The following is a 24,626-nucleotide window of genomic DNA, read 5'->3' on the forward strand; positions in this document are numbered from 1 at the left end:
CTTAACCCACACGGCTCTTAACGACCTCCTTCCATAATTCTTTACACATCTCAGGTTGTCACTATCCATATCCTTACTCCCAATCCTTTCATTCTCACGTTCCTTAGACTCACATCATCCTTTGCCCACATTCACCTACTTTTACGTTACTCAACATACAAACATATCACTCATCTCATCTCACAAAACATGCTCTATGTCTCTATACACCATACCAATCTTCCTTTTCTTTTTCCACTATCTATCACAACACATATAACTCATGTCCTCCCACCGAACTCATACTCACCACAAAAGGTGCCACTCACTACACCACAAGATTGGGTAACTTACGCGTCAAGACCAATATACATGTAAAACAATGCATAAAAGAGCCAAATAATAACTTTGAATTAAACATAATATGCAACGAATTCAAAAGATAAGCATATGACCCAAAACAGGGGTCACTAGATCGAGTACAGGCCACTCGATCGAGTAAGGGACTTACTCGATCGAGTAGGTCAAGATCAAAAGCACGTAAAACAAATCACCAGGGCTACTCGATCGAGTAACTGAGGTACTCGATCGAGTGCCCCCTTACTCGATCGAGTACCAAAGATACTCGATCGAGTACCCTAATTCTCAAGACTGTCCAGTTTTCGTCAGAAACGATCATAACTCACTCATTACTTGGTCAATTTGGGCGTGTGACCTATCGTTAGAATCGTAAAAGGACAAGCTATCATCTCCAATTGGAATCACATCAAAATCATTTATGCATCTCAAGTTATAACAGTTTAAAGACAACCTCTTTATAAACGAAAAACACAACTATTGATTTTTACTTCCCAAACGACTTAAACAACAACCAAGCAAACAAAACCAGTCCAAAGCTCATAAAACCAGTATTCGTAATCATACGTTACTATTTTCAAAAATCAAGCAACAACATTCATCATGCACATAGGTTATTTAACTTGTCAATCACGATTTACCCACATAAACATGCTCCACCCATGAATTTCATATTCTTATGCAATTACTTACTTAATCTCTTCCAACTAATTCATCAATTACAACTACACACTTCTTACAACATATACCCATGAACAATCGTGGACAAGTACATAAACTTATCATACAACTCTATGCAGACAAAATATACGTATACAACACAACATTTCTATTCGCATGTTATTATTATGTCACATCATGAATCATCCATCATGTTTCTCATTCCAACCACAGTTCTATATATCTCATCAACAAGTTTCCTCATATCACCATTTTCTTTCACATGCTCAACTTTCTACTTCAACATCCAACAATTAACACATTCCATCACATTCATAAACCAGTTAACCAAACACATATACGACTCGACAAACACTTTCCCATGTGATCGGTTCAAAGTTGTAGGGCGACCCCTTGCGGCTTTAGGACGTCTCCCAAGCCTTTGCACTAGCCCCTACAACTTTTACCCCGGGTTCATTTTAATTGACTCCCTATGTTCATTAAGTTCATTGGTTACAGGTTTCAGGATCGTCGCTCTGATACCATTTGTAACACCCCCATACTCCAAGTGCCTTACCAGGACCACTTAAGGCATGGAAATGCTACCATCTCGGTTACCCGAGGCAATGATTATCATAAGACAATAAAGAAACATATTTAAATAATAATTAACGTTTAAAGTGATTACATGCCAAAAACCAAAACGATAAAAGGAAATACAAGTTCTCAAAACTATCTCGCTATCGAAATACTATCAAGCGTCGGACACGGCGAAGACTTCTAAACCAACGTGGTGACTCATCCCGCTATCCCATACGCATCGTCTCATACCGCTCAATAATCGCTCACCACCCCGAATGGATCACCACGTTTTTAAAACATTTAACGGGTCGATTAATCACACAATTCAATATATCAACAATAAGATAAACAGACAGCTGAACTGTCACACACACACACACACACCCCATCATCTCAATACTGACTGTCCACTGGACCAGCCCTGCCAGTGGGGGACCGCAGCCGTTCCCACCTAAGCCCCGCTCATCGTACGAGCGATAACCCTGCTCATTAATGTGCACATCCCCTTCCGTGGCGGGTTCCACGAAGGGCGAAACTAGGGCGTGAAGCCACTCCCGCAAGTGACTCCACTCAGCCGAGAACGCATCTCGAGAACCAGAGACAACAATCACAATCACGATATTAATCAATAATCACAATCAACCACCGTCACAACACAATTACGATATTAAACAATCAATCTCAACACATCAACAATCATCCCATTATGGGACTAATACTGAGTAGGAAATCCTACCTGGAAAGCACAACACGCAGACGGTATCTACAGCTGTCTCAAAATGCCTCTTCTATGAACTCTCCTCCTACCATACAACACATAGATACTACTATTCAATTACTATTCATAAAAACCCCCAACTCCTAAATTAGGGTTTCACTATTCTTAACAAAACCGTATATAAATTATATTAGAAGCTTACCCTCGACGCAAGGAATCCAACGACACGAATTACGATACGATCCGACCGTCTGAACTCCGGGAATTGTCAAGAACGCGATTAGGAAGAAGACAAGTTGCTTTCTCTCTTAAACAGGTTTTAGGTTTTGTAAAAAGTGATTTAGAACAAAGACGAATTGGTTTAAATACCTTAATCGCGTAATTAACAAAACCCGAGAAAACTCCCCCGTAAAACCGGACACTCGATCGAGTACCCAAGGTACTCGATCGAGTACCCCCCTACTCGATCGAGTGCCCCAACAACTCGATCGAGTGCCCAACAGGTCAGAAACTATTTATCTTCGCCACTTGCCCTTACTCGACAGAGTAAGGGCTACTCGATAGAGTACCCCCAAGACATATAAATACGGAGTATTACAATTTACTCGTGAAAGCAACAGTCGTCTGGACTGTTTCTATTACTCTAATATACTCTACTTTCTCACTTGTACATTAGATGACACTTGACTTAATACAATGGGATTAATAACAACTTCAACACTTCTTAATCCATGCTTGATATGATCATATATCCTGAAAAGGTAAACTAAGATGACACAAATCAAATGGGCATGTTATCATCAACATAAGGAACCCAACAACTTAAAACCATCTAAATTCTAAAATATGAATTTGTGTTTTGCAAAAGCACGAAGGGAAATGATTCAATCCCTCCCCGTCCCAGTAATCTTCCACATTACTTGAAAAAAGTCGTAATGCGAAAATTTAATCATAATTCTCAAAATTTATGTTGAGATGATGAGTAGCAAAACAAAGCAATTAATTAAGTAAGATGATGAATATAATATTGTTTTAAACTCAATCGTTGTAGTGAATTTTGAAATATGTATATCCGCATTCAATCCAGTTATTGTTGGATATCCGAAATATTTGGATCGAATATGGTTTAGACTATACCACCAGTTGTATTACAACTGATGGTTTAGAATACGAGCTCTATACTAAAGTTTTGAGTTTTGTTTTAAATAATTGATGCTGTAAAGTTTCTGAATTCACGCACTTAAACATAAAAGAAGAATAAACTTTTAAAAAAACTCAGAATAAATGTATAATAATTATACAATGCTTATTACTCCGTATATAATTAGAGGTATAGTAGTATTTGTACAAATTAGCAATACTATAAACCTAAAAATTGTGAAACTACCTACTATGACAAGTTGAGAAAATGATTTTAAAAAAGACTTGTAATCTAGTTCATTGACTAATGAATAACATTGAGTCATTGACAAAAATATACCAGGCCGATTATCCTAATTACTATTTTCGTGTCAAAAAAACTGAACACATGACCGATTTAAAGGAAAAGTTCAGACAAAAATATGCATGTTACATACTTCTGCCCCTTCTTTTAATTTGTTCCGTTTAACTTAAACTGTTTGACAATAAGTCATTGTTGAATACTTGAATGATAATGGTGCATACCGCATGGTTGCACCTTTAACATGCACTTCACAGTTGCCAATGACATTAATCTAGTTGGTAGGCCGATTATAGGTTAGCAAACCCATAAATCTTCACGCGATTAATTGTCGTATATAAATTGGTGAAAAATAAGAGTTCGCTCAGATGGTAGGAGCTCTCTTACCTTAACTATGAGGTTAGGCTAAATTTGGTTAACACATATATTTACAATTTATATCTTGAAATTATGATGAGATCTAAAGTTACTCAACAAATTATGAGACACGTTCACCACCCCCGCTGTTAATATTATTACGTTCACTACTTTTTTGGTTACGGTTGTTTCCTTAACTACTCCTACTATTTTTACGGTTAATCCGTTAGTTTTGTCAAACTCATATATTTAAATAAGTTAATATTTTTCTAAAATCGAATTGTTAATTACTTTTTCATACTCTCTCCGTTGTTTCTATTGTTACTTTCATTGCATATGTCGTGACTATTATTACTTTCACTACTCCCGCCGTCATTATTTTTTCTTTCACTACTCCCCCATTTATTACTGTTAATTTTACTACTCTCGTTGCTGATAGTATGACTTTCACTACTGTTGCTACTATGGTTGCTTTTACTACTCACATGGGTGACTACTACAGGTGTGCTCTGGGCCGGGCCAGGTGTGGGCCATAGGCGGGCCGGGCTAAGGGTTTGGGGCATTAGCACGGCACGGGTGAGGGACCGGGCTGGGCCGGGCCAATGCCGTGTTGGTTTGTCCAGCCCGAGCACAACCCACATAGTAGCAGGTCGGGCTGGGTCGGCCGGGCCAACTTTATTTTTAGTTTTTTTTTGTGTTTGGACCGGGTTAGGCCAAGGGAAATGCGGCACTAGCCCGGCCCGAGGGGAGGAGCGGGCTGGTCGGGCCGGAGAAAGTCGGCCCACACGACCGGGCCGGGCCGGATTAGCCCGCCATGTTGTCCACCTCTAGTGGTTACTATCATATTAGTTGATGATTATATAGTTGTATTAAAATTATATATTTAAATAAATCTGGAGATTAGAATATTATTTAAGAGCAATCATTATTATTTACTAATTAAATTACAAATCTAATGAATTATGGAAATATTATATTTTTGGAAATCTAAAATAATTTATTTACGTTTTAATAGTTTCCAAAATATAACCGATTTATATTATATTTGTATATGTTAAATAACTAACATCTTTATAATAATAAATAGCATAAGTAGGGCATGTTTATTTAAGGAAACTCACCATATTCTGGTGTTTTCTAAATTTATACTTCAACCAAAACTATATAATATTTACATTGAAGTCCCTTGTTCAGGTCCATCACACAGTGCTAGCGATTAAAAACTATATAGTATAATTAATTTGTATAGATTTATTTAATTACATTGAAGTCCCTTAGTTTCTGGAATTAATATATAGTATTGATTTGTATAGATTTATTTAATTACATTGAAGTCCCTTGGTTTCTGGAATTAATATATAGTACTAGTATTGGTGCCCGGCTTCGCCCGGGTTACCTCTATTTACCATTAATTTTTTTTTTTCATTACATAAGATTACTTCAAGTTGCATAACCCATAAATTTATCATTAATAAATTTTTCTATGACATATCCTAAAATTACGATGAAATAAATTTTGAGACAAATTCACTACTCCCGCTATTAATATTTTACTCTTATTAAGAAAACATTAGTAATAACATTTCACTACTTGACCATAATTATTGTTACTTTTACTACTTCCGATGTAATTATTGTTACTGTCACTACTACCTCATTAATATTGATAATTTCACTACTCACGCCGTAATTATTGTTAGTTTCACTGTTGCCGCATTAATATTGATTATTTCACTACTCCCGTTGTTGTTTTTACCACTTTCACTAATCTCGCTGATAATATTGTTACTTTACTATTCAAATGAGTGATTACTGCCATATAACTATATCCTATGTTACTACAATTCTTTTCTTTACTCACGAAATTACTCTTACTACTTAGGCATACAATTTTAAGAGGATTATATATTTATATAAATATATTATATATATGCATTAAATCAAATTGAAAGAATTATGCAATATTATATATTATGGAATTTAACTTGAATTATTTATAATCTACTTATATTATATTTTTGCATGTTAAATTAACATCTCTATACATCTAATAAACTAAAGTTTAATAAAATTGCATAGTTTTAAATTTAATATATAATTTTATGATGATAATAATTAATACCATAAGTGTGCATGTTTATACTAATTAATTATTTTATTTTAAGGAAATTGACCATCTTCTAGTTTTCTATAGGGTTATTTCATGGGATAAATCCAAACTAGGTCACCACTTCTCATATTAATCCAAATTACTGTTTAACTGAGAATAAGTCGTTCTATTAACCTATTCTTCTCATAACGCATTCACTGACCGACTACCTGTTAGTTAAGTCACCCCTTAGAAAAAAGAATCAAACAACAATATCAATAACACTAACTGATGACTGAATAACTCCATGGTCTTCATTGCTTTATCACCATCATCACCTTCATTCAATCAAAAACAACAACTTGCAATTAATAGAGTGGTTTCTAAATGCTGATGCTTGGTGCTGGAGCTTTCCCTTTTATATTTCCAATACACTTCCTAACATTCAACTAATCCTTAATTTTATACCCTTCATTTCTAGACACTCCTCACTTGTTTTCTTCTTTCGGTCTTCCTTCATTTGATTTGTGGTCAAAGGTACTGTCTTTTTCTCCCCTTATTTTCAGAATTCGCTTTGGAATTGGAATGAATCTGTGTCAACTCCGACACCACCGTCCAATCATACATCACCCTAAACTGTTCTTTTCTACTCGAAATCGATATTCAATTGAACAAATCCATGTTAGTAGAACAAACCCTAGTTTTTCTGGGGATGTAGAACATTACAAATTTTGGGGGTTCTTTCCTATTACAAATCTGGGCACCATTGTTAATCAAATGAGTGTTTTAGAGAGATTATTGAGATGCAATTTGGGGTAAGAGAAACATTGTTTTTCTTCTGAAATTTAAGGAATTATTTGGTGTTTATGTGAGTTGGAAATTGATGTAAATTTATCAAAAGATGATAGAATTTATGTGGACATGAAGTTGATAGAATTTTGGGAATTAATCAATGGAGATTGTTTATGGGGATGATGATGGTGGTGGTGGTGGGAGTACAAAGGAAAGAAAGGAATGACGAAGTAAGAAGAGAAGAAAAACTAGAAAAATAAAAAATAAAAAATGTGGAAAACCGTTGCTAACAGGTTAATTATGGGACCAGTCTAATGAAAGTTAAATGATGTTAAAGTTTGTATTATTCTCAGTTAAACAATAGTTTGTATTAATATGAGAAGATGAGCCTTAGTTTGGATTAATCGTATGAAATAACCCTTTTCTATAAATATTTAGGAAAATTATCAAGCATTTTTTTTAGTCTCCTTGAAATTGACCATCTTAATTAATTATTTTATTTTAAGAAAATTGATCATCTTAATTAATTATTTTATTTTAAGGAAATTGACCATGTTTTAGTTTTTTACAAATGTTTAGGAAAAGTACCAAGCTTTTATATAATTTAAATTTAACCCAAACTATATAATATTTGCATTGAGATCCCTTAATCGGTCCAACACACACGCGGTCTTATTGATTTAAAACTATATAGTATAGTTAATTTGTATAACTTTCTTTAATTACATTGAAGTCCCTTGGTTTCTGGATTTAATATATAGTATTGATTGATTGATGATTGATTGATTAATAATTACAGAGTATATGGAGTAATCTTTGCGGAGTATATAATTTTTTTATTTTATTTTTTTGAGAACGCGGGAGTATATAACTAGTACAGTAGTACAGAGTAATAAATAAACTCCGTTATATAGATAGAGGTCATCTTATGCTTAAGACGATCTCATAGGAGAATGCGAGAAGAGTAGCTCGAGACCTATATTAGTAAGTATAACGGTTTTTATGTCTCTATGGTAAATTAAACAGGCGAGAAGTCAATGATCGAGAAACGTTACTCGCATTTGACCGAGGACATTCTCAAGGAGAGGCCTAATTTGGGTGAGTATATGGTCTCATCACTTGACACTAGACTAGACATAGTTGTGTCCGAGGTCCCTAAGCTTGGCAAAGAGGCCGCGGTCAAGGCCATTAAGGAATGGGGCCAGCCCAAGTCCAAAATAACTCATCTCATCACGTGCACTTCCTCTGGTGTTGATATGCCGGGAGCCGATTACCAACTCACCAAGCTCCTTGACCTCAATCCCTCGGTCCGTCGTTACATGCTTTATCTACAGGGGTGCTTTGCCGGGGGCACGGTCCTTAGACTCGCTAAGTACCTGGCCGAGAACAACAGGGGTGCACCAGTTTTAGTCGTGTGTTCTGAAATCTTTGCTATTAGTTTCCGTGGGCCGACTGAAACCCACATGGACTCCATGGTGGGCCACGCCATATTTGGTGATGGGGCCGGAGCTTTAATCGTTGGGTCAGATCCGGACTTGTCAATTGAAAGACCTTTATTTCAAATGGTTTGGACGGCCCAAACTATCGTGCCGGACTCGGAAGGAGCAGTTGGTGGGCACCTACGTGAAGTGGGCTTGACTATACAATTGATGAAAGATGTTCCAGTGATCAGTGGCGGATGCAGGATTTGACTAAAGGGGGGGTACACTCCAAAAAAAAATTTTGCGGACAACTTTTATACATTAAAATTTTTTCATCATCAATACATAATAATATAATCGTAAAGAAAAAATATATCAACAAACCCTAAACGGCTAAACCAAATACCAACAAGCCCAAGTGCATTATTTTAGAGGGAGTATCCATTTTCGGCGGTAGAATTGGGGGTCCTGTGTAAAAAAAATTCGAGAGACCCCTTCAATTTCATATATTATCGTCATGAAAATAGTAAAAAAATTAACCAAAGAGTACCATAATCTTTATTTATAAGACAGTGGGAATTTTACATGGAACTACTTCTAAAAGTGTATAATTCTATAGATATACTAGCCTAACGTCCCAGGTTCGAACCCTTGTAGCATTATTTTGAAATTCAATTAATTAAATCTAACTTTGAACATACAAAAAAAAAAATAAGCCAAACCTACCCATAGTGAGATTCGAACAGGAGACCATCAAGGAAGTTTATAAGTCTCTTACCACCATACCAAGAACATCATCATGCTAAAAATAGGAGCTCTAAATATATAAACGTAAATTTTCAGTTTTTTTTTTTTTTTTTTTTTTTCCGTCACGTGAGGGCACGTGCCCTCACTTTCCCCTCCCCAAATCCGCCGCTGCCAGTGATGGTATCTGAGAACATTACCAAGGCCCTTGAAGAGGCCTTTAGCCCGCTCGGTATATCCGATTACAATACTCTATTTTGGGCCGTTCATCCCGGTGGACGGGCGAATTTGGACCAAATTGAGGCTAAATTGGGCCTAAAACAGGAAAAACTTGATGCAAGTAGAAAAATATTGAGAGAATTTGGAAACACATCTAGTGCTGCTGTTTTATTTGTTCTTGATGAGATGAGGAACAAGTCCTTAAGAGATGGGGCCGCAACGACCGGAGAAGGGTTGGATTGGGGTGTTCTATTTGGGTTGGGACCGGGTTTAACTATTGAGACCGTTGTGCTCCATAGCATGCCTTTGGATAACTGATGCTCGCAATGTGATGTTGTATTTCCTTCCATAATAATTCCATTAATCGTATGGACTATATCACGTGTTATTTTCTTACTCCGTATATTTTAGTTGACTCGTCAACAAGTTATACACTTGTACTGTTATATTTAGGGTGGCCACAAATCCACGCATAAAATGTATTTCCCCACTGGATTTACATGCTTTCTCCCTAAAATACCCTTTTTCGTAGGCAACTTGTTTAGATGGTGGGCCACCTACTGGTGGTAATTGCATGAATAAATCCCGTGTTTCCATACATCTCACCCGTGCATTTATAGCTCCCTATATTTATCTATGATTAGGGACAAACCCAACTTCCGGTTGGAATTACGTATAACTTACATCATCTGGTCGTGTTTATAACGTTGGATGATGATTTCAACTTATGTATTGAGTGTAACCGTGTTAGTTCAAGTTCAAGTTATTTTGGATGATGATTTAAAGGTCGTATACTCGTATCGAATCAGTTAATTCCAAACTAACATGATAATAACCGGTAGGTAGGTGACCTTAAGCCAAAGTTGCATGTGTAGAAATGAATAGGGTCGGACCCAATAGAATTATGCATGATTAACATAAACAGGCTGTCAGATTAGCCTGTCATTTTCGCTTCACATGGCCGACGATTTACTCCTTCACATGTTTGGTTGGTTTTTTTGTTCCTTTTCTTCCTCTTCTTTTACTCCCACGTAAAATCGTCGTCTTTTGTATTGGTCAATGGTCATCCTCAAACATCTTAACATGTTACAATGAATCAATGATCATACTCGTCTTAACTCTTAAGTGTAAAACGGGTTAAAAATCAAATATTGTCCATACTAATGGAAAAAAAGTTTGTCCCATTTTATTATTTACTACAATATGTTCATCTTAAATAAGAATTTGCATCAAATCAAAGACTGGGAAGTATATGAAATGTACTCGTATTTTGCTAGGTAAAGTACATTTCGATGCGATTTTACAATAATTAACAACCCATTTACTTCATCAATTCTGGAATTTTTTTTCCAAAATAGGCGATTTTCACCATTTATTTAACGAAATGGGTCGAATCTCAAATTAATACCCAAAATGGGTCCACGTTATACCCGAAGCTAGGTTTGTATCTAAGTCGCCATCTCAGTTGGCGACCAAGCTCAAAGTCGCCACCCCCCTTGGCGTTTTTAACTGATGGTCCTTCTTCTTGGAAACCTCCTTCTTTGTGCAAACATGACTTCACACAAGTCGCCACCCGCCATGGCGACTTAAACCCTCTCACCAGCTTCGTCATACACTCATACCAAGCCTACGTGGATCCATTTTCGACAATTAATTTGAGACTCAACCCATTTTGATAATTAATTGAGGAAAATCGCCTATTTTGTTTAGTAGAACATTTAATGATATTTTTACACCGTCTCTCCAATATGTATGTACAAATGTATTATTTACTGCATTAATCCATGGAAGATCGTTAATTTCAATTTTTCAACTTCCCCGTATAGAGTATACGAGGAGTATTTCCTGTCCCGATCATCTTTGGACTTACCCCTTTTGTCCCGATCAATAGTATATCAATGAGACGAGAGTAATTGATACTTCTACCATTCTACTACCAAACAAAAATTAGCAATTCAATGGGTATAGTATCTGAAAAGACCATATTACCGTAGAATTTGTAAACAAATAATCACGAGACGAGAAATAGTCGATATTAAATCAGAACAATAATCAAATGTGAATCCCAAAATAATTATATTACACAGAAAGAATATCAATAAGAACAATAATAATCGAAAAATAAAAATTCACTCCCAATCAATCAATCCTCCATTCTCAACCACAAAGGGAGAATGAAAAAGACTTTACATCCATCAAATAATAATTAAATCAAAAGATTTAAAAAATTAATTCAAAAGAAGAATCCGAAAGCGAGGGCAACAAGGGAAGCAGCAGCAGCTGGGACGAAGGTGGTTGCGTCGGAAGCAGGTGCAGGTGCAGGCGCATCGGCAGCAGAGGCGTTTTGGATGGCGAAAGCGGCGAAGATTACCATGATGGTAGCGAAGATAACTCTCATTCTCATTGCCTCCATTTTAATTGAATGAAATGAAATTATGAAATGTTGATTGAATTAATTTGGAGGAAATGAGAAGTTTTGAGAGATTGAGAAGGTTTGAGTTGAGGGTTTGAAAGTGAGGTTTGAGGGGTTTTTATAGAGGGTAAGGATTACGGGCAGCTTGGGCAGGGTGTGAATAGAGCCGTTGTGACAACGGTTATATGACACGTGTGATACTGTGATAAGAGGGTTTTAAATTAAAAAAAAAATAATTTAAATTAAATACGGCCGTTTGTGTTGCAATTGTATACTCCAATGTATTTTATTTACCTCTTCGTGACGGTACACGCGGCGAGGGTATTATACACTGTTGTCGACGGTGGACACCCTGGTTTACACCAAAAAAAAAAATGTATTTTATTTTGGTGGGGAGACTAGACTTAGTAAACGGGTCAATTGAGTCGAATTCGGGTAGGGTCTGACGGTCTGTAAATTTTAGGTCGGGTTGTGTTGGGTTATTTCAAGTTTGGGTTAACTATTATAAAATTATTTGTGGATAATAATCAGTTTGCGACAATAAATATTCGGGTCGGATTATACTGGGTCGGATCAGGTTCGAGACTGGTCAATTTTGCTGGGTCTAAAATGAGCCGATCTGAATAAACCGACTAGTACACGACACTCGAACTAAGCGTTTGATATTGACTGTTCGAATCGTATGACTCGACTCCAAAATTTCTTTTGTCGTAAGTTGATTATTTTTTTTTTGAGGGGATGTCGTAAGTTGATTATTATCTCTACATATTTGATATTTACATATCCTAAAATAACTCGTATTCGAAATGACTCAACTGAATTCCAATCTAAACCGAATTCTTACTAGTCCGAAAATAACTCAACCTAATTCGACCTGTATTTTTTCAAATCCGAAAATAACCTGACCCGAACATAACTTGTATGACCCGTTTATGAGGTCGACGTGTAGGTGTGTAACGAGAGGAGAAGATGGGGTCAAGGTGCCCGAAGAGGTAGGTAAAGGAGTTGAGTTGGTTATTGGGTGTTGACAGAGAGGGTGAATAATGTTGGGATACAGCTGTTGTACAACGTAATTGCGGCGATAACTGCTGTCATTATGGTCCCAACATTTTTTTTTGAACATGCTTTGGTGCAATTACCAGTCCCCCCACTCTTCTTTTCTAGATTCCAAATGTTGGAATCTTTTCAAAGATTGTTAGACCATCCCCAAGCAAGGTCAATTGGTAGGTCATGACCTTGCTTGGTCACACTAATCATCAATTAACAAAAAAATTATGGTGACCTTTGGAGAGAAGAGGTCAATTTGTGACCTTTGGTGGTCAATTTGTGACCTTTGGTGGAGCAAATTGACCCAACTCATGACCTATATGTGGCGATATCTGATTGGTTGACAATATTAATAATTAATAAAAATATATATATATGAAAAAGTGATATAATGTGGAGAGATGTAATTGGTTGAAAAGTGAAAAATGATTGGATTGATGACGCAGGTCGTGACCTTCCTGGCAGGAGGGTGAAAGCGGTCAAGATAAATAAAGTGGGATTAAGAGTAAAAGCAGTGTCGTGACCAATTAAGCGCGACCTTTCTTTGGGGATGGTGGCTTGGACCATGCCCAAGTAAGCGCACCAACCGGTCGTGACCTTGTTGGGTCATGCTAATGATACATTAAGTTAGGATTAAGAAGATAGTTAGGGTGACCTTGAACAAGTGAGGGTCAGCTTGTGACCTTGAATAGAGAATGGTGACCCAGTTGGTGACCTCTTTGGTGTCACCTTCTGATTGGTTGGAACTTAAAAAAAAAAAAAAACAAAAACAGAAATCAAATGCCCTGCCATACTGCCACCCATCAGAAGCTTTCCTCTTTTTCTGCCAAAGATAAAAGAAGAAGATATCAAGAAGTAAAACAAGAATTGTAACCAAAGTAAGAACCAAAAAAATATATGCATACAAAATCCGACTATATTTTTTAATTATCTATAGAATGAACATAATTTTGGAATATTTTCAGACAGTTTCACAAAAGACATTAAATACACAACTAATGGGTTAGTAATCACAGTAAAGTTAATTAAATTATTTACCTCAATTAAGGTTGTAATGGTCGACTATAGTGATGGTTGTTACGGCGATGATCGACGATGTTCACGGTGGTAATGGTGACGCTCAATAATGATAACGTTGACGGAGATGGAAGGAGATGATGGTTGACGGTGGTGATGAGATCTAGGTAAGAATTAATTGGTTGGTGTCGATGTCGATCTGGGTAAAAGACGATGATGATTAACAATTGTTGATGTAGATCTGGGTAAAAGAATGGAGAGCAATTGATTTATCATGGTTGATGTTTATGTTGATCTATGTTGATGTCGATTTGGGTAAGAATCAATAGGGAAGGTGGTAGTTTAAGGCAGATGAACATGATTTGGAAAATAAAAGAATGACAGTGATTTGGGATTGTAAATGAGTTTATTTGTGTTCTTGGTGGGAGGCGTGGGTTCATTCATCATTGGTTAAACAAATAAGTGGAATGTTACCATGTACTCTACTCCATAATTCCGTATAACATTGTTACCCTTTTTTTTTTTTTTTTTTTTTTTTTTTGCTATTTTTTCTTTTATATTTTAGTTGTTAATATTATTACATTATTAAGATATAAAGAAAATGTGAAAATTAAAATTAATTTATTTGTAAATAGTTATTGAAAAAGTAAGAGTGGGTTTTAGTGGGGTAGAGAATATGAGAAATGATTGAAAATGTTGGGAAATGAAAAAATGATTGGGTTGACGACCTAGGTCGTGACCTTCTGCTTGGGAGGGTGAAAGTGGGTCAAGATAAATAAAGTAAGATTAAGGGTTAAAACGTTGGTGACCCAGTTAGCGCGACCTTCTGCTTGGGGATGGTCTTAGAAAATTCTTGTATAATATTTTTACTAATTTTTGGAAATCATTTAAATGATAATTAGACCTAAATAGGTTAGGTCATTGGATTATGAGTTATGAGTTCGATTATTTCGGATTGAGGAAAATACGAATCGGGTTAACGTCGAGTTTGTAAAATACAGGTTTATACGTGTTGAGTTTATACGAGTTTTGTTTAAGAAGAGAAACAAGCCGATTGGGAATATGTTCTTTTATGGAGTGTTTCGTCTCCTATTTACATGCTATTATTATAGAAAGTACCGTAACCCCATTTTCATAATACTCCTAGTTTTTGTCCAAACATATACTTATATTGGTATATATATTCGTATCATATATTCATATGTACCAAGTCATTCTACAACCCCGGCAATGAGAAATTTGAAATTGGTAACAATTCCCTGTAAATAACAACGCAAATGGCTTAATATCGGATCTTGTCATATTAGGTCTAGATCATTACTAGGATAAAAAATGCACAAATAACATTATACCTCCAGTGGTACAATAACATCATACAACCAAGTTATATCTTATCGAGCTTATGTGTAATTTTATTGAGCTGCTTTCGTAAAGTTATTTTTTTTATGTTTAAATGAGTGAATTCATTAAATTTTATGGTATAGCTCGACTTCTTTAAAACAAAACTCGAAAACTTTATTATATAACTCGAATTCTAGAGCATACAATTGGGTACAACTGGTTGTAGGATCTATTAACTGTAAAAAATGGCCCAAATTCCACGACATTAAATTAGAATTAGGTCTAATTCTCGATAAGCCAAAGTTAAATTAGCCCAGATCTCATACCACCATAGTGAAAAGTTTTCATCATTCAACATGAGAACAACCGGTTGTATAAAGAAAAATGTAATAATCCCTTCCCCAAATGAACAAGGTGCCGAGACAAACCCGTAAATTGGACACCCAACATTCTTTTCTAGAGCTGGTCATATGAAGTATAATCTCATCATTCCTGCCCTAGATATATAACAATGTATTATGTACAGAAACCTGACACAAACCCGTAAATTCAACATTAAGCTTCCTTTTCTCAAGCTGGTTGAATGAAAGTTTAATTTCATAATCCATATCCTAAATAATAATGTGCCAAGACAGACCCGCAACTTTGGCATCCAAGTATCCAACCCCCTTTTCTCAAGCTGTATATCTTCTAGTTGCTATTGGACTTTGCCGCTTGAAGCATTTCGACTATAAGTGTCTTCACGTCCCTGACAAAAAGAGGTCAATTAGTTTTTATTTACAATATTGAATCAAATATCAGACATTGAGAGATTTGAGACTAGTTCTGGTTTTATCGCAACCTACAGATTCTCAAATGGGTGTAGTTTTTAAAATAAATTAGGTAGAGCGAGTAAGATACTAAGAACTCTCAAATTATCAAAAGAGATGCTCTTACAAATAGATGCTAATTGAATCCACGTAAACCCATTAATCTTGCAACAGACTGTTGTATAGTACACAATGTATTACTGAAATCTTTAAATGAGGTGTATAATACGGGATAAGGCCATTCTATATTCTAGGCTCTACAACCGTCTTATTTGATTTATGCATTGCTGTTACACAGTAAACACATAGTATCAATTTGCATCTATAATTTGTCATATTTTCAATAGGCGAGACCATTTTTCAAGAGACTAAGCATTTACTTTGATGCTAAAGAGAACACTTCAGAAAAGCTGAGTCCCTTAAAGATAACAACTTACTTTCTATCAACTGCAGGCCTTGGAAAAGGAATTCGGAGTTTGTAAGTCTTCCCAAGGTAGCTAGCCTGAAAATAGAGATGGAGTAGAGTTAACTACGGAGCAACTTTAACATTTAGGATCAAGACAGGCTGAAACCAACACAAAACACCAGAAAATGATATTTGGTTCACAAGTCCATCTACACATAGATGGAGTCATGGAACTACAGTCTACTGCCTCAGAAGTCCAAAGACAATTAACCTGTAGGCTAATTCAAAAGAAGACGTACATGACATACGGTGACTAGTTCAAAAAAGAACAACAGCCAATGTGAGAATATACCGATAAAAGCAGAAAGAGCAAGTCACCTTAACATTGAAGCCTAGATGATCAAGATCTAGTATGTAAGCAGATTCCACCTGCATAAGTAAACCATAATCAAACAAAGCTCATGAGTACCAATTTTCCATTGTTCCATTACTCCATTAGTAATCTACGTTAAAATTACTTCACAGTATGACGTCTGTAAGATGCTTATTCCAGAATAAGCACTACAGAGCGGAGTTATACATGAATACCATTAGAAGTTTAGAACCATGTGTTGTTTTTTTGAATGTGTGTAGTTAAAGGTGTGAAATTACCGGAATAGTTGTTGAGTGTTCCACAATTAACTTTGTGTCCTCTTCGTGATCTTTATTCATGTGGGACTGGCAGGAAAATGATGTGGTTTGTCAGAACTCAGATGCAAACAGATATTGGGTCAACTTGATAAGCGTGTTAAACAGACAAGTTATAATACGCTACCGCTACAGGCTTAGAGAACTGAGATATTGGGTCAACTTTTGCCGCACTATAGTCCTTGCTGCTAAACTCTGTCAAAATATTAATTCAATGAAAGGATCAGTTCCCACTAAGGGTAATCAGACTAAAGTCACATATTATACTAAATGTTAGACACCATATCTTCATAGTAGTTTCAACTTTCAAGTCAGAATAGAAATGGAATAAACAAAACCTACAGAAGAACAGAAAAGATAATCCATATCAACTAACCTCCAGAACCCAACAACGCAGTTGCGACGCCTGATACGTACCGAACTACTTTTGGTTGGATCCTTAAAAATTGAAAATCACCAAAGTCGACCTTCACCCATAAGCTCTAAAGTTTAGTACCATCTAGCAGATCATAAAAAAATAATTACGTAGACAGTAGTAAATGAACCCCAAAAGCGTGTAATATAGTGTAAGTTATACCCAGAATGCATTCGGATGTTTAGCCAAGTAGATGCTACGAATAGCTTCTACATCTCCTTGAGCAACCTAAGAAAAGATTTAGGATTTGAGCCAAAATATACAACTCGCAGTCTCAGAACTGATTATTAAGAGAAGTAAGTACAGCACAAATTTTATGCTCTTACAGTAGCTGCATCACCATGTAGAGTAATTACTAGGTCAGTCCGGTCATCTGGATCTTTTGCTATTAGCAGTGAGCACTTTGGATTTGCCAAAAGATCCTGAATGAAACAGTAGAGATATGAAATAAAAATTCAAAAAGTTCAAAATAAAATAAAATAAAGAACAATTTGTCAATTGAGTAAACAGCCATATGCTCTCTATAGCCATTACTTAAATCTAAATCTCTAGTAATGAATGAGGGACAAAATATGCTCACTTAAAATCCATATATCCAGAGAAATTTACCATAATGCATTGTAGATTATAATATTATGACAAATGAGTGCTCAAGGTATCACCAAGCAAACGTAACAGCAAACAAAATGGTCACTAAAACACTAAAAGCAAGACACACTTAGTCGATGCATAGAATATTCTTCAAAATTATGTTTATCATTAACTCAATGAGAGCATAAAACCTCGACGTCCACAAGAGACCCTGAACTTTTGAGTCCTACAGAAACCAAACACTAACAAAGAATTGAGTATAGGCAGCCACAAATAGTTTCAGGTAATGCCATGTTCAAGACTATCATAGACTCATCCACCAAATACTCATTCTTCAGAGCAAAGAGGAAGAGGTTTTCCCTTCTCACATGAGTACATGACAAAGCCCTAAACCTGTTTAAGACTTTAAGTGAATGAATTCTTCAGATACTGTTGATTGTTGAAGCATTGGCATGAACAATTTTCATATCCAGCAGGAGGAAAGGGAGGGAATCACGAGTCACGAATGTTTAACAGGATAACGTCAATATAAACTCTTTAACTGTTTCATAATCATGGATATTTTAGCTAGAAATTGAAGTTTTACATGGTTTCTTTGAGCTTATTGCCAACTGCCAAGAGTACATGTAACTATGTAAGAGAAGAGCACCCTCTTAATCAGCGGGTGCCAACTCTCTAGCTGACGCACAATCATTCATTGAGTAGCAAGACATTAAAGTTGTATAGTTTCTTCACGCTAAATGCTAAGCAAGTGTCACTCTACACACTTCTTTTAAATTTCATTAATGGTCTAGAAACTCCAAATATTAACAATGGCATACTTTTAACGGTTGGTTTAGAAAAACTAATAGATCATCTGAATGCACAAATGAAGAAGAAAAACTTCTGAAACATATGATTGAGGTTAAAGGAAATTCCAATCATTCAAACCTTGGTATGAACTGCTAGGCTGCTGACTGCCAAGATAGGAGATCCATCGGCATCACAAGCAAAGTCAACCATAGATCCAGATGGATAGCCATCATATTTCTGCGCATTACAGAGCAATTAAAAACTCCATGGTTTTCATTCTGTGTACGAATTAAACCAATCTCACGCAAAGAAATAACAATCGCTTACACTTTGGATACCTATCAGGAGGGGGAGGGGGTCAGGGGGGGAAATAATTTCTCCATTTGAACAGGCATAGATAGACGAGTATGGGAAGGAAGGAGAACAAGATACCGAATTCATCAAAAAGATAGACTTGGGATAAAGTAACATCCTTCAAAATCTCTCAAACGAAATAAGGACCTGATTCTTAAAGAATCGCAGAGAATAGTGTCCTCCCTTCTCTACCAAATGTTTCACAAACAAGGTACATTTGGATACTTCACTGCCATTGCTCTCTTCTCTACTCTTTTTTTCTTTCAAAAATGGGCTTTTAGGTATACATTTACGATAAAGATCCAAATATTATATATCTATCAAAAGGGGCATGTACGATCGAATTTGCCTATGGGAAAGACAAAGGACACATTTCACGTGGAGATTGTAAACTTAAGAGTGTCGAATGAAATGTCATCTTGTTTTCAAGCAAGAAAAACCTTGAAAATAAACTTAAATTCATAAGAATGGTTATCCCACATGGCGGTTTATACTAAACAACCGCCATAGAGGGTGGCGGTTGATGGTTATAAGATTTTTTCATTCCAATTTATGTCACAAAAAAGATAACAAAAATAAAAACTTGAAGAATTAAATTAGAACTGACATGCCAACAAGAAGTTTTAATGTACAACAACAGTCATTTCTTATGGCGGTTTGTTCTTATCATGTTTCAAAAATCATTTGGGATATTGCACCTGCTAAAAAAAACATTTAAAGAAAAGAAGACTCTCCTAGGCCCTATCTACATTCCACATTTCCAATGCTCGCAAAAAAATAAAAGTTTTTGTGTTGGTACATTAGAATAACTTCATCAGATAACTGCACAATTTCAGAAACATGAGACCTCAAAGACGCACATGAAAACACAATACTACCACAGTAACAACATTGAAATGGGAGGGTAAGAGGCAAAGGGGTAGACGTATGCATGCTTACCTATGTATTAACAACACATAGAGGCTATTTCAAATTGATCCATAACAAAAATTGCATTGAGTGCTCTATTACACAATAAAGAAGCTGGGTCACTTTAACAAGTCATTTTGATTTTGTTTCAACAAATCCAGAAATTTCAAAATAGTGAGTCTTTGACTCCATCCATCATAAATGAAATCAGATTTTTGCAAATTACATTACAACTTCAGAGACACTCCAAAACATAAGGAATTGATTCCGTCCAAGAATTCAATTCAATCCACGAACATTCATACTAACTAAATTAAGGTAACAATAGGTTATAAGCAGAAAGAAGTGATGATACAACATTAAAAATACCCTAATGCTAAAATATACGGCAACGAGCTCACATTGATGCAACCTCACATCCAGACAATGACAATAGAAAGCCAAGACACTCTAATGAACCATTTGAATTCTATTTAACTCATCATTGCCACCACTAACAATGTAAAACAAATTAAACATAACGAAATTAATAATAAAGAAACGAGTGAAGTAGCAAACTAACATAAGAGAAAGTAGATAGTGCGCCGCGAGTACTATTAGCAAGCACTGTCCGAATTTCCTCCACTGCCGGAAGTCTCATTGCTTTCTCCTGCCGCAAACAATCACAAACTCCATCAAACACACAATTATTAAACCAAAAGCTATTGGAAGTAGGAAGATGCTAAAGATAACTACAACTCCCTCCAAATCATCCAATTCTTTGCTTTTTTTGTGACGAGTATTTTAATTATACGTTACGAATCACTATTCCCTCAAACTCATTTTATGCATTACATTTTTATTCTTTTGTGACTAGTACTTTGATCAAATGTAATGAATCAATTGAATCAAAGAGAGTACTAAACTACTCGTCATGAGATGTTGAAGCAAATGATTGGGGTGGAATATCCACGAGCAAAATGAGATTTCATCCTAGAACTAATAATGAGATGTTGGAGCATTTTGTAGTTATACTTCGTATTAGTGTTAGGATAAAACCCTACTTAGCTTGTGCAATGTAATCTACTTGTCTTGCTTCTATTCTATGTCACTTTGATACTTCACTTAGCTGCCGTATTGCATATCCGATACGTTGCGTGTCCAATACGACATGACTCTTCCACCCTTCATTTTAGACCAACAAATTGAAAACTGCGTATCCGATACTCTGACACCGTGTCGCATCCCATACTTACAGACACGTCAGAGTAACACAGCTTCAATTGCTTGGAGGACTCAACAATAAGTATGATATCTCGTGTGAAACCATTATATAACATGAAACCGGCGTGAAGGAGTCCTCACTTGACTATAATTGACACATTCGCCTTGACTCGACTCGACCCGACCCGAGCAATTGACTGATTGCTAAGATAGCAAACGACTGAACATTTTAGTTGATAGATACTAATAATTCTGATTCGAGGGTATCATCTGTTAATTGAATCAATTGAATCAAATAAAGTAATAACCAACTCATGTATATAAACACGAAAATATGATGATCATCAATGAAGTTGCGAAATTAAACATCAGTAATATCGAACTCTTGTATACTTATCGTAAATCAAAATTGCACAAATTAGACGAATTATAACTTTATAAGAAACATACCTGATGAGATTGTATACGCTGAATGATTTCAACATCGTCGACAACATTTTTCGCAGCGAAAACCTAAAACAACACAAAATCAAAATCAAATTCAAATTCAAAAATCAAAAGTTCAAAACCCTAGATGATGATGATTGCGGAATATACCTGAGGAGAGGAGCGAGAAGAGGAAGCCATTGATGAGAAGGAAGGAGACGAGAGAGAAAGAGGAAGTCGAGGGTAAAATGGGAAAGAGAAATTAGTAGAGTGAAAGCGAAGAAAGAGGTTCGGGAATGAAGAGGTACGGAAAGTGGTTGGGATAGCCATGGTGGCGTAACTGGCGTTGTTGAATGTGCTCGTGTTCATGTTCATCGGAGTTTATTTGCGTTAATTAATTTGCTTTCTTTATTGATTTTCTTTTCTTTTCTACGGGGGTGACCATGGCCCATGGGCATGGCTTGTCTAGTGTTCAATTGTCCATCACTAGTGTAAGGTTGGAATTAGACCGGAGTTGGGTGTGGTTCATACTGTGGTGCATATAAGTGACTTGTCAATATTCGTCTTATTTAGGGTGGATATGGGTAGAGTTTTCGTAGTGGTGGGTGATGGAATAGGTGTGAAATTTCAGTCCGGATCACCTGTCCCATAAATTTGTCCCACTTCCTGTCCCATCCACAAAAATCCAACATGTGGCATAAAATAAAACAAAAAGGATAAACATCACGTGCATATTTTTCATTCATCTGCACTCCATCTTCTTCCCCATCTCTCTCATGAACATTTAAAATCAAAATCATAATAATCAAAAGATATAAAAGAATTTCGCAGATCTCCTCTTAAAGACAATCTTTGTTTTTTACAAAATACTCGGTAAGAGTGGTGTGGTGTTGAAGGAGGACAGGTACCTTCGAAGCTCAGTTTCCTATTTTTATGGTACTCTTCTATTCTGCATATAGACGAAGAATCGTAGTAAAAACGAGAATTAACTAAAGATAAAAATTAGAGGTGATCAAATGGCCCAAGCCCATTGGCCCGACTCGGCCCAGTCCGCTTTTTTGAAGGGCTTGGGCCTTTTATTTTGGCCCAAAAAAGCCCATGGGCCGGCCCAAAAAAGCCCAATGTACTTTTGGGCCGGGTTTGGGCCAAGCGTTTCGCCCAAATTTTGGCCCGGCCCGGCCCATATTTATTAATTAAGGAATATTTTTCTTATAAAATTTGTTTAAGTAGCGTAAATTTTATATATAATTCCTTATAAACTCATGTATATATTTATTGAGATTTAAAAGCGATGTTCCCGTAACATAAATCGTATCTACTAGATATGATTAAGCATTATAATGTGTCGATGATTGTCTTTTATTCTATTTTTGGAGATTAATTCATATGTATTTCATCATACTTTGTACGATTTTTTATACTAAGTGCACATTTAAAGTAAAAGTTGAAGGTATTATACTACTTATCTCGTTCGGTAAGTCGTAAATTTTAGGGCCCGAAAAGCCCATATAGGCCCAACAGCCCGATTTAGCCCATAAGGGTCGGGCTTGGGCTCGCTAAACAGGCCCTCTCATTTGGCCCGGTCCGGCCCAACCCGCACACGTGGGCCATTTTTATTATCTCGGCCCGGCCCAAGCCCGCACAGGCCCGGCCCATGATCAGCTCTAATAAAAATGGTCTAGTTTATTGCAGTAGAGGGGTAAAAATGGTTCAATGGCTACAATTGGTGGCTGCGAATTGGTTGTGGCGACGGAATAGATGATGTCGTGGTGGTGCCGTGGTGGGACGGTTGTCGCACAAAAATGCAGGTGGCGTTGCGGAGTGAGTTTGGTGTTAGGCTCCAGATGGGTAGAAGCGGTTCTGATTCCGGTGGCACAGCGGTGGCTGTGAGCGAGAACAGCTTTTGGCGCTCGAAGTGGTTGGTGCGAAAGAGGTGGTTGATTTCGGGGCCGGAATCGAACCTTGAATGAGCTCAATTACGGGCTGCTTCTAGTGAATTAGGGTGAGGAGGCAGAGAATGTGGTGGTTGTTGCTGCTGAAGCAATACTCTGGTTTTGATTTCGAGTTCGTGCGTGGTGTTTGATTTGTGATTAGGGATGTCAATGGATCGGGTTCGGATCGGGTGAAGCCTCATCCGTCATCCATCCGTCTTTTTAAAATCTCATCCAACCCGTCCGTCATCCGTGAAATATATCATCCGTCATCCATCCATCCATCATCCATGGATGAAACGGGTGGATCGGGTGATAAACAGGTGTTGTGCATTTATAATTTCAAGTTTAAAAAAATGATGATTTTTTTTTCTCTACAAAAATAAAGTTAGATAATTAATTTAGTTTAACTTTCTAGTCGGTAGGCTTACAAAATATTTATATTGAGAGTAGAAAAATATGAAAATTTAAATATTTTATATCTTAATAATGTGTTATATGTAAAAAAAATTAAATAAAAAATAATAAAATCGGGTGATGGATGGATGGCGGGTGGAATTTCTTCATCCAACCCATCCGTCATCCACATCCGTTTCATCCGTCATCCATCCACCATCCATTTAAATCGGGTTTTCATCCATCTTTTAGGATCGGGTGGATCGGGTTTTGATGGATGCGGGTGAAATTGACATCCCTATTTGTGATATGAGGTGAGCAATATTGATGATGGAGTGTTGATAATATTGATGATGGAGTGTTGATATCATAATGGAGTTGGTTATCTGGATTATGACTTATGAGGCAGGGAGTTAAGTTTGGTTGAGAGGAGGAAGAAGATGGAACGAAAAATATGCACGTGATGTTTATCCTTTTTGTTTTATTTTATGCCACATGTCGGATTTTTGTGGATGGGACAGGGAGTGGGA

General features: G+C 36.5%; 3 protein-coding genes across 3 annotated transcripts; 1 reads left to right on the plus strand and 2 right to left on the minus strand.

Moving 5' to 3' along the window:
* Window positions 1-7,135: 7,135 nt before the first annotated feature.
* LOC141633536 (chalcone synthase-like) lies at window positions 7,136-9,700 on the plus strand. Its single transcript, XM_074445995.1, has 3 exons — window positions 7,136-7,178; window positions 8,002-8,646; window positions 9,319-9,700. The coding sequence occupies exons 1-3, from the start codon at window positions 7,136-7,138 to the stop codon at window positions 9,675-9,677; spliced, it is 1,047 nt and encodes a 348-aa protein (XP_074302096.1). The 3' UTR covers window positions 9,678-9,700.
* Window positions 9,701-11,418: 1,718 nt separating this feature from the next.
* On the minus strand, window positions 11,419-11,873 carry LOC141628307 (arabinogalactan protein 13-like). Its single transcript, XM_074441467.1, has one exon. It carries the CDS (start codon window positions 11,770-11,772, stop codon window positions 11,593-11,595), a length of 180 nt encoding a protein of 59 aa, XP_074297568.1. The 5' UTR covers window positions 11,773-11,873; the 3' UTR covers window positions 11,419-11,592.
* Window positions 11,874-15,472: 3,599 nt separating this feature from the next.
* LOC141642224 (non-canonical heme oxygenase HOZ, chloroplastic) lies at window positions 15,473-22,236 on the minus strand. The gene is made up of 12 exons (XM_074450944.1): window positions 21,941-22,236; window positions 21,794-21,856; window positions 20,703-20,789; window positions 19,016-19,114; window positions 17,821-17,916; window positions 17,657-17,722; window positions 17,456-17,546; window positions 17,207-17,274; window positions 17,044-17,109; window positions 16,771-16,821; window positions 16,424-16,488; window positions 15,473-15,925 (listed from the first exon to the last, which is right to left on the minus strand). Exons 1-12 carry the CDS (start codon window positions 22,142-22,144, stop codon window positions 15,868-15,870), a joined length of 1,014 nt encoding a protein of 337 aa, XP_074307045.1. The 5' UTR covers window positions 22,145-22,236; the 3' UTR covers window positions 15,473-15,867.
* Between the last annotated feature and the right edge of the window lie 2,390 nt (window positions 22,237-24,626).

This window comes from Silene latifolia, chromosome 2 (assembly GCF_048544455.1).
Source record: "Silene latifolia isolate original U9 population chromosome 2, ASM4854445v1, whole genome shotgun sequence".
Taxonomy (NCBI): Eukaryota; Viridiplantae; Streptophyta; class Magnoliopsida; order Caryophyllales; family Caryophyllaceae; genus Silene; species Silene latifolia.

Coding starts and splice junctions, on each gene's coding strand:
- LOC141633536 (XM_074445995.1), top strand. CDS start 7,136: ATGGAGATTGTTTATGGGGATGATGATGGTGGTGGTGGTGGGA. Junction 7,179..8,001: donor TGATGGTGGTGGTGGTGGGA/GTACAAAGGAAA, acceptor TAAATTAAACAG/GCGAGAAGTCAATGATCGAG. Junction 8,647..9,318: donor GAAAGATGTTCCAGTGATCA/GTGGCGGATGCA, acceptor CGCCGCTGCCAG/TGATGGTATCTGAGAACATT.
- LOC141628307 (XM_074441467.1), bottom strand. CDS start 11,772: ATGGAGGCAATGAGAATGAGAGTTATCTTCGCTACCATCATGGTAATC.
- LOC141642224 (XM_074450944.1), bottom strand. CDS start 22,144: ATGAACATGAACACGAGCACATTCAACAACGCCAGTTACGCCACCATG. Junction 21,857..21,940: donor CTTCTCGCTCCTCTCCTCAG/GTATATTCCGCA, acceptor GTGTTGTTTTAG/GTTTTCGCTGCGAAAAATGT. Junction 15,926..16,423: donor AGGCCTGCAGTTGATAGAAA/GTAAGTTGTTAT, acceptor TCTTTTTGTCAG/GGACGTGAAGACACTTATAG.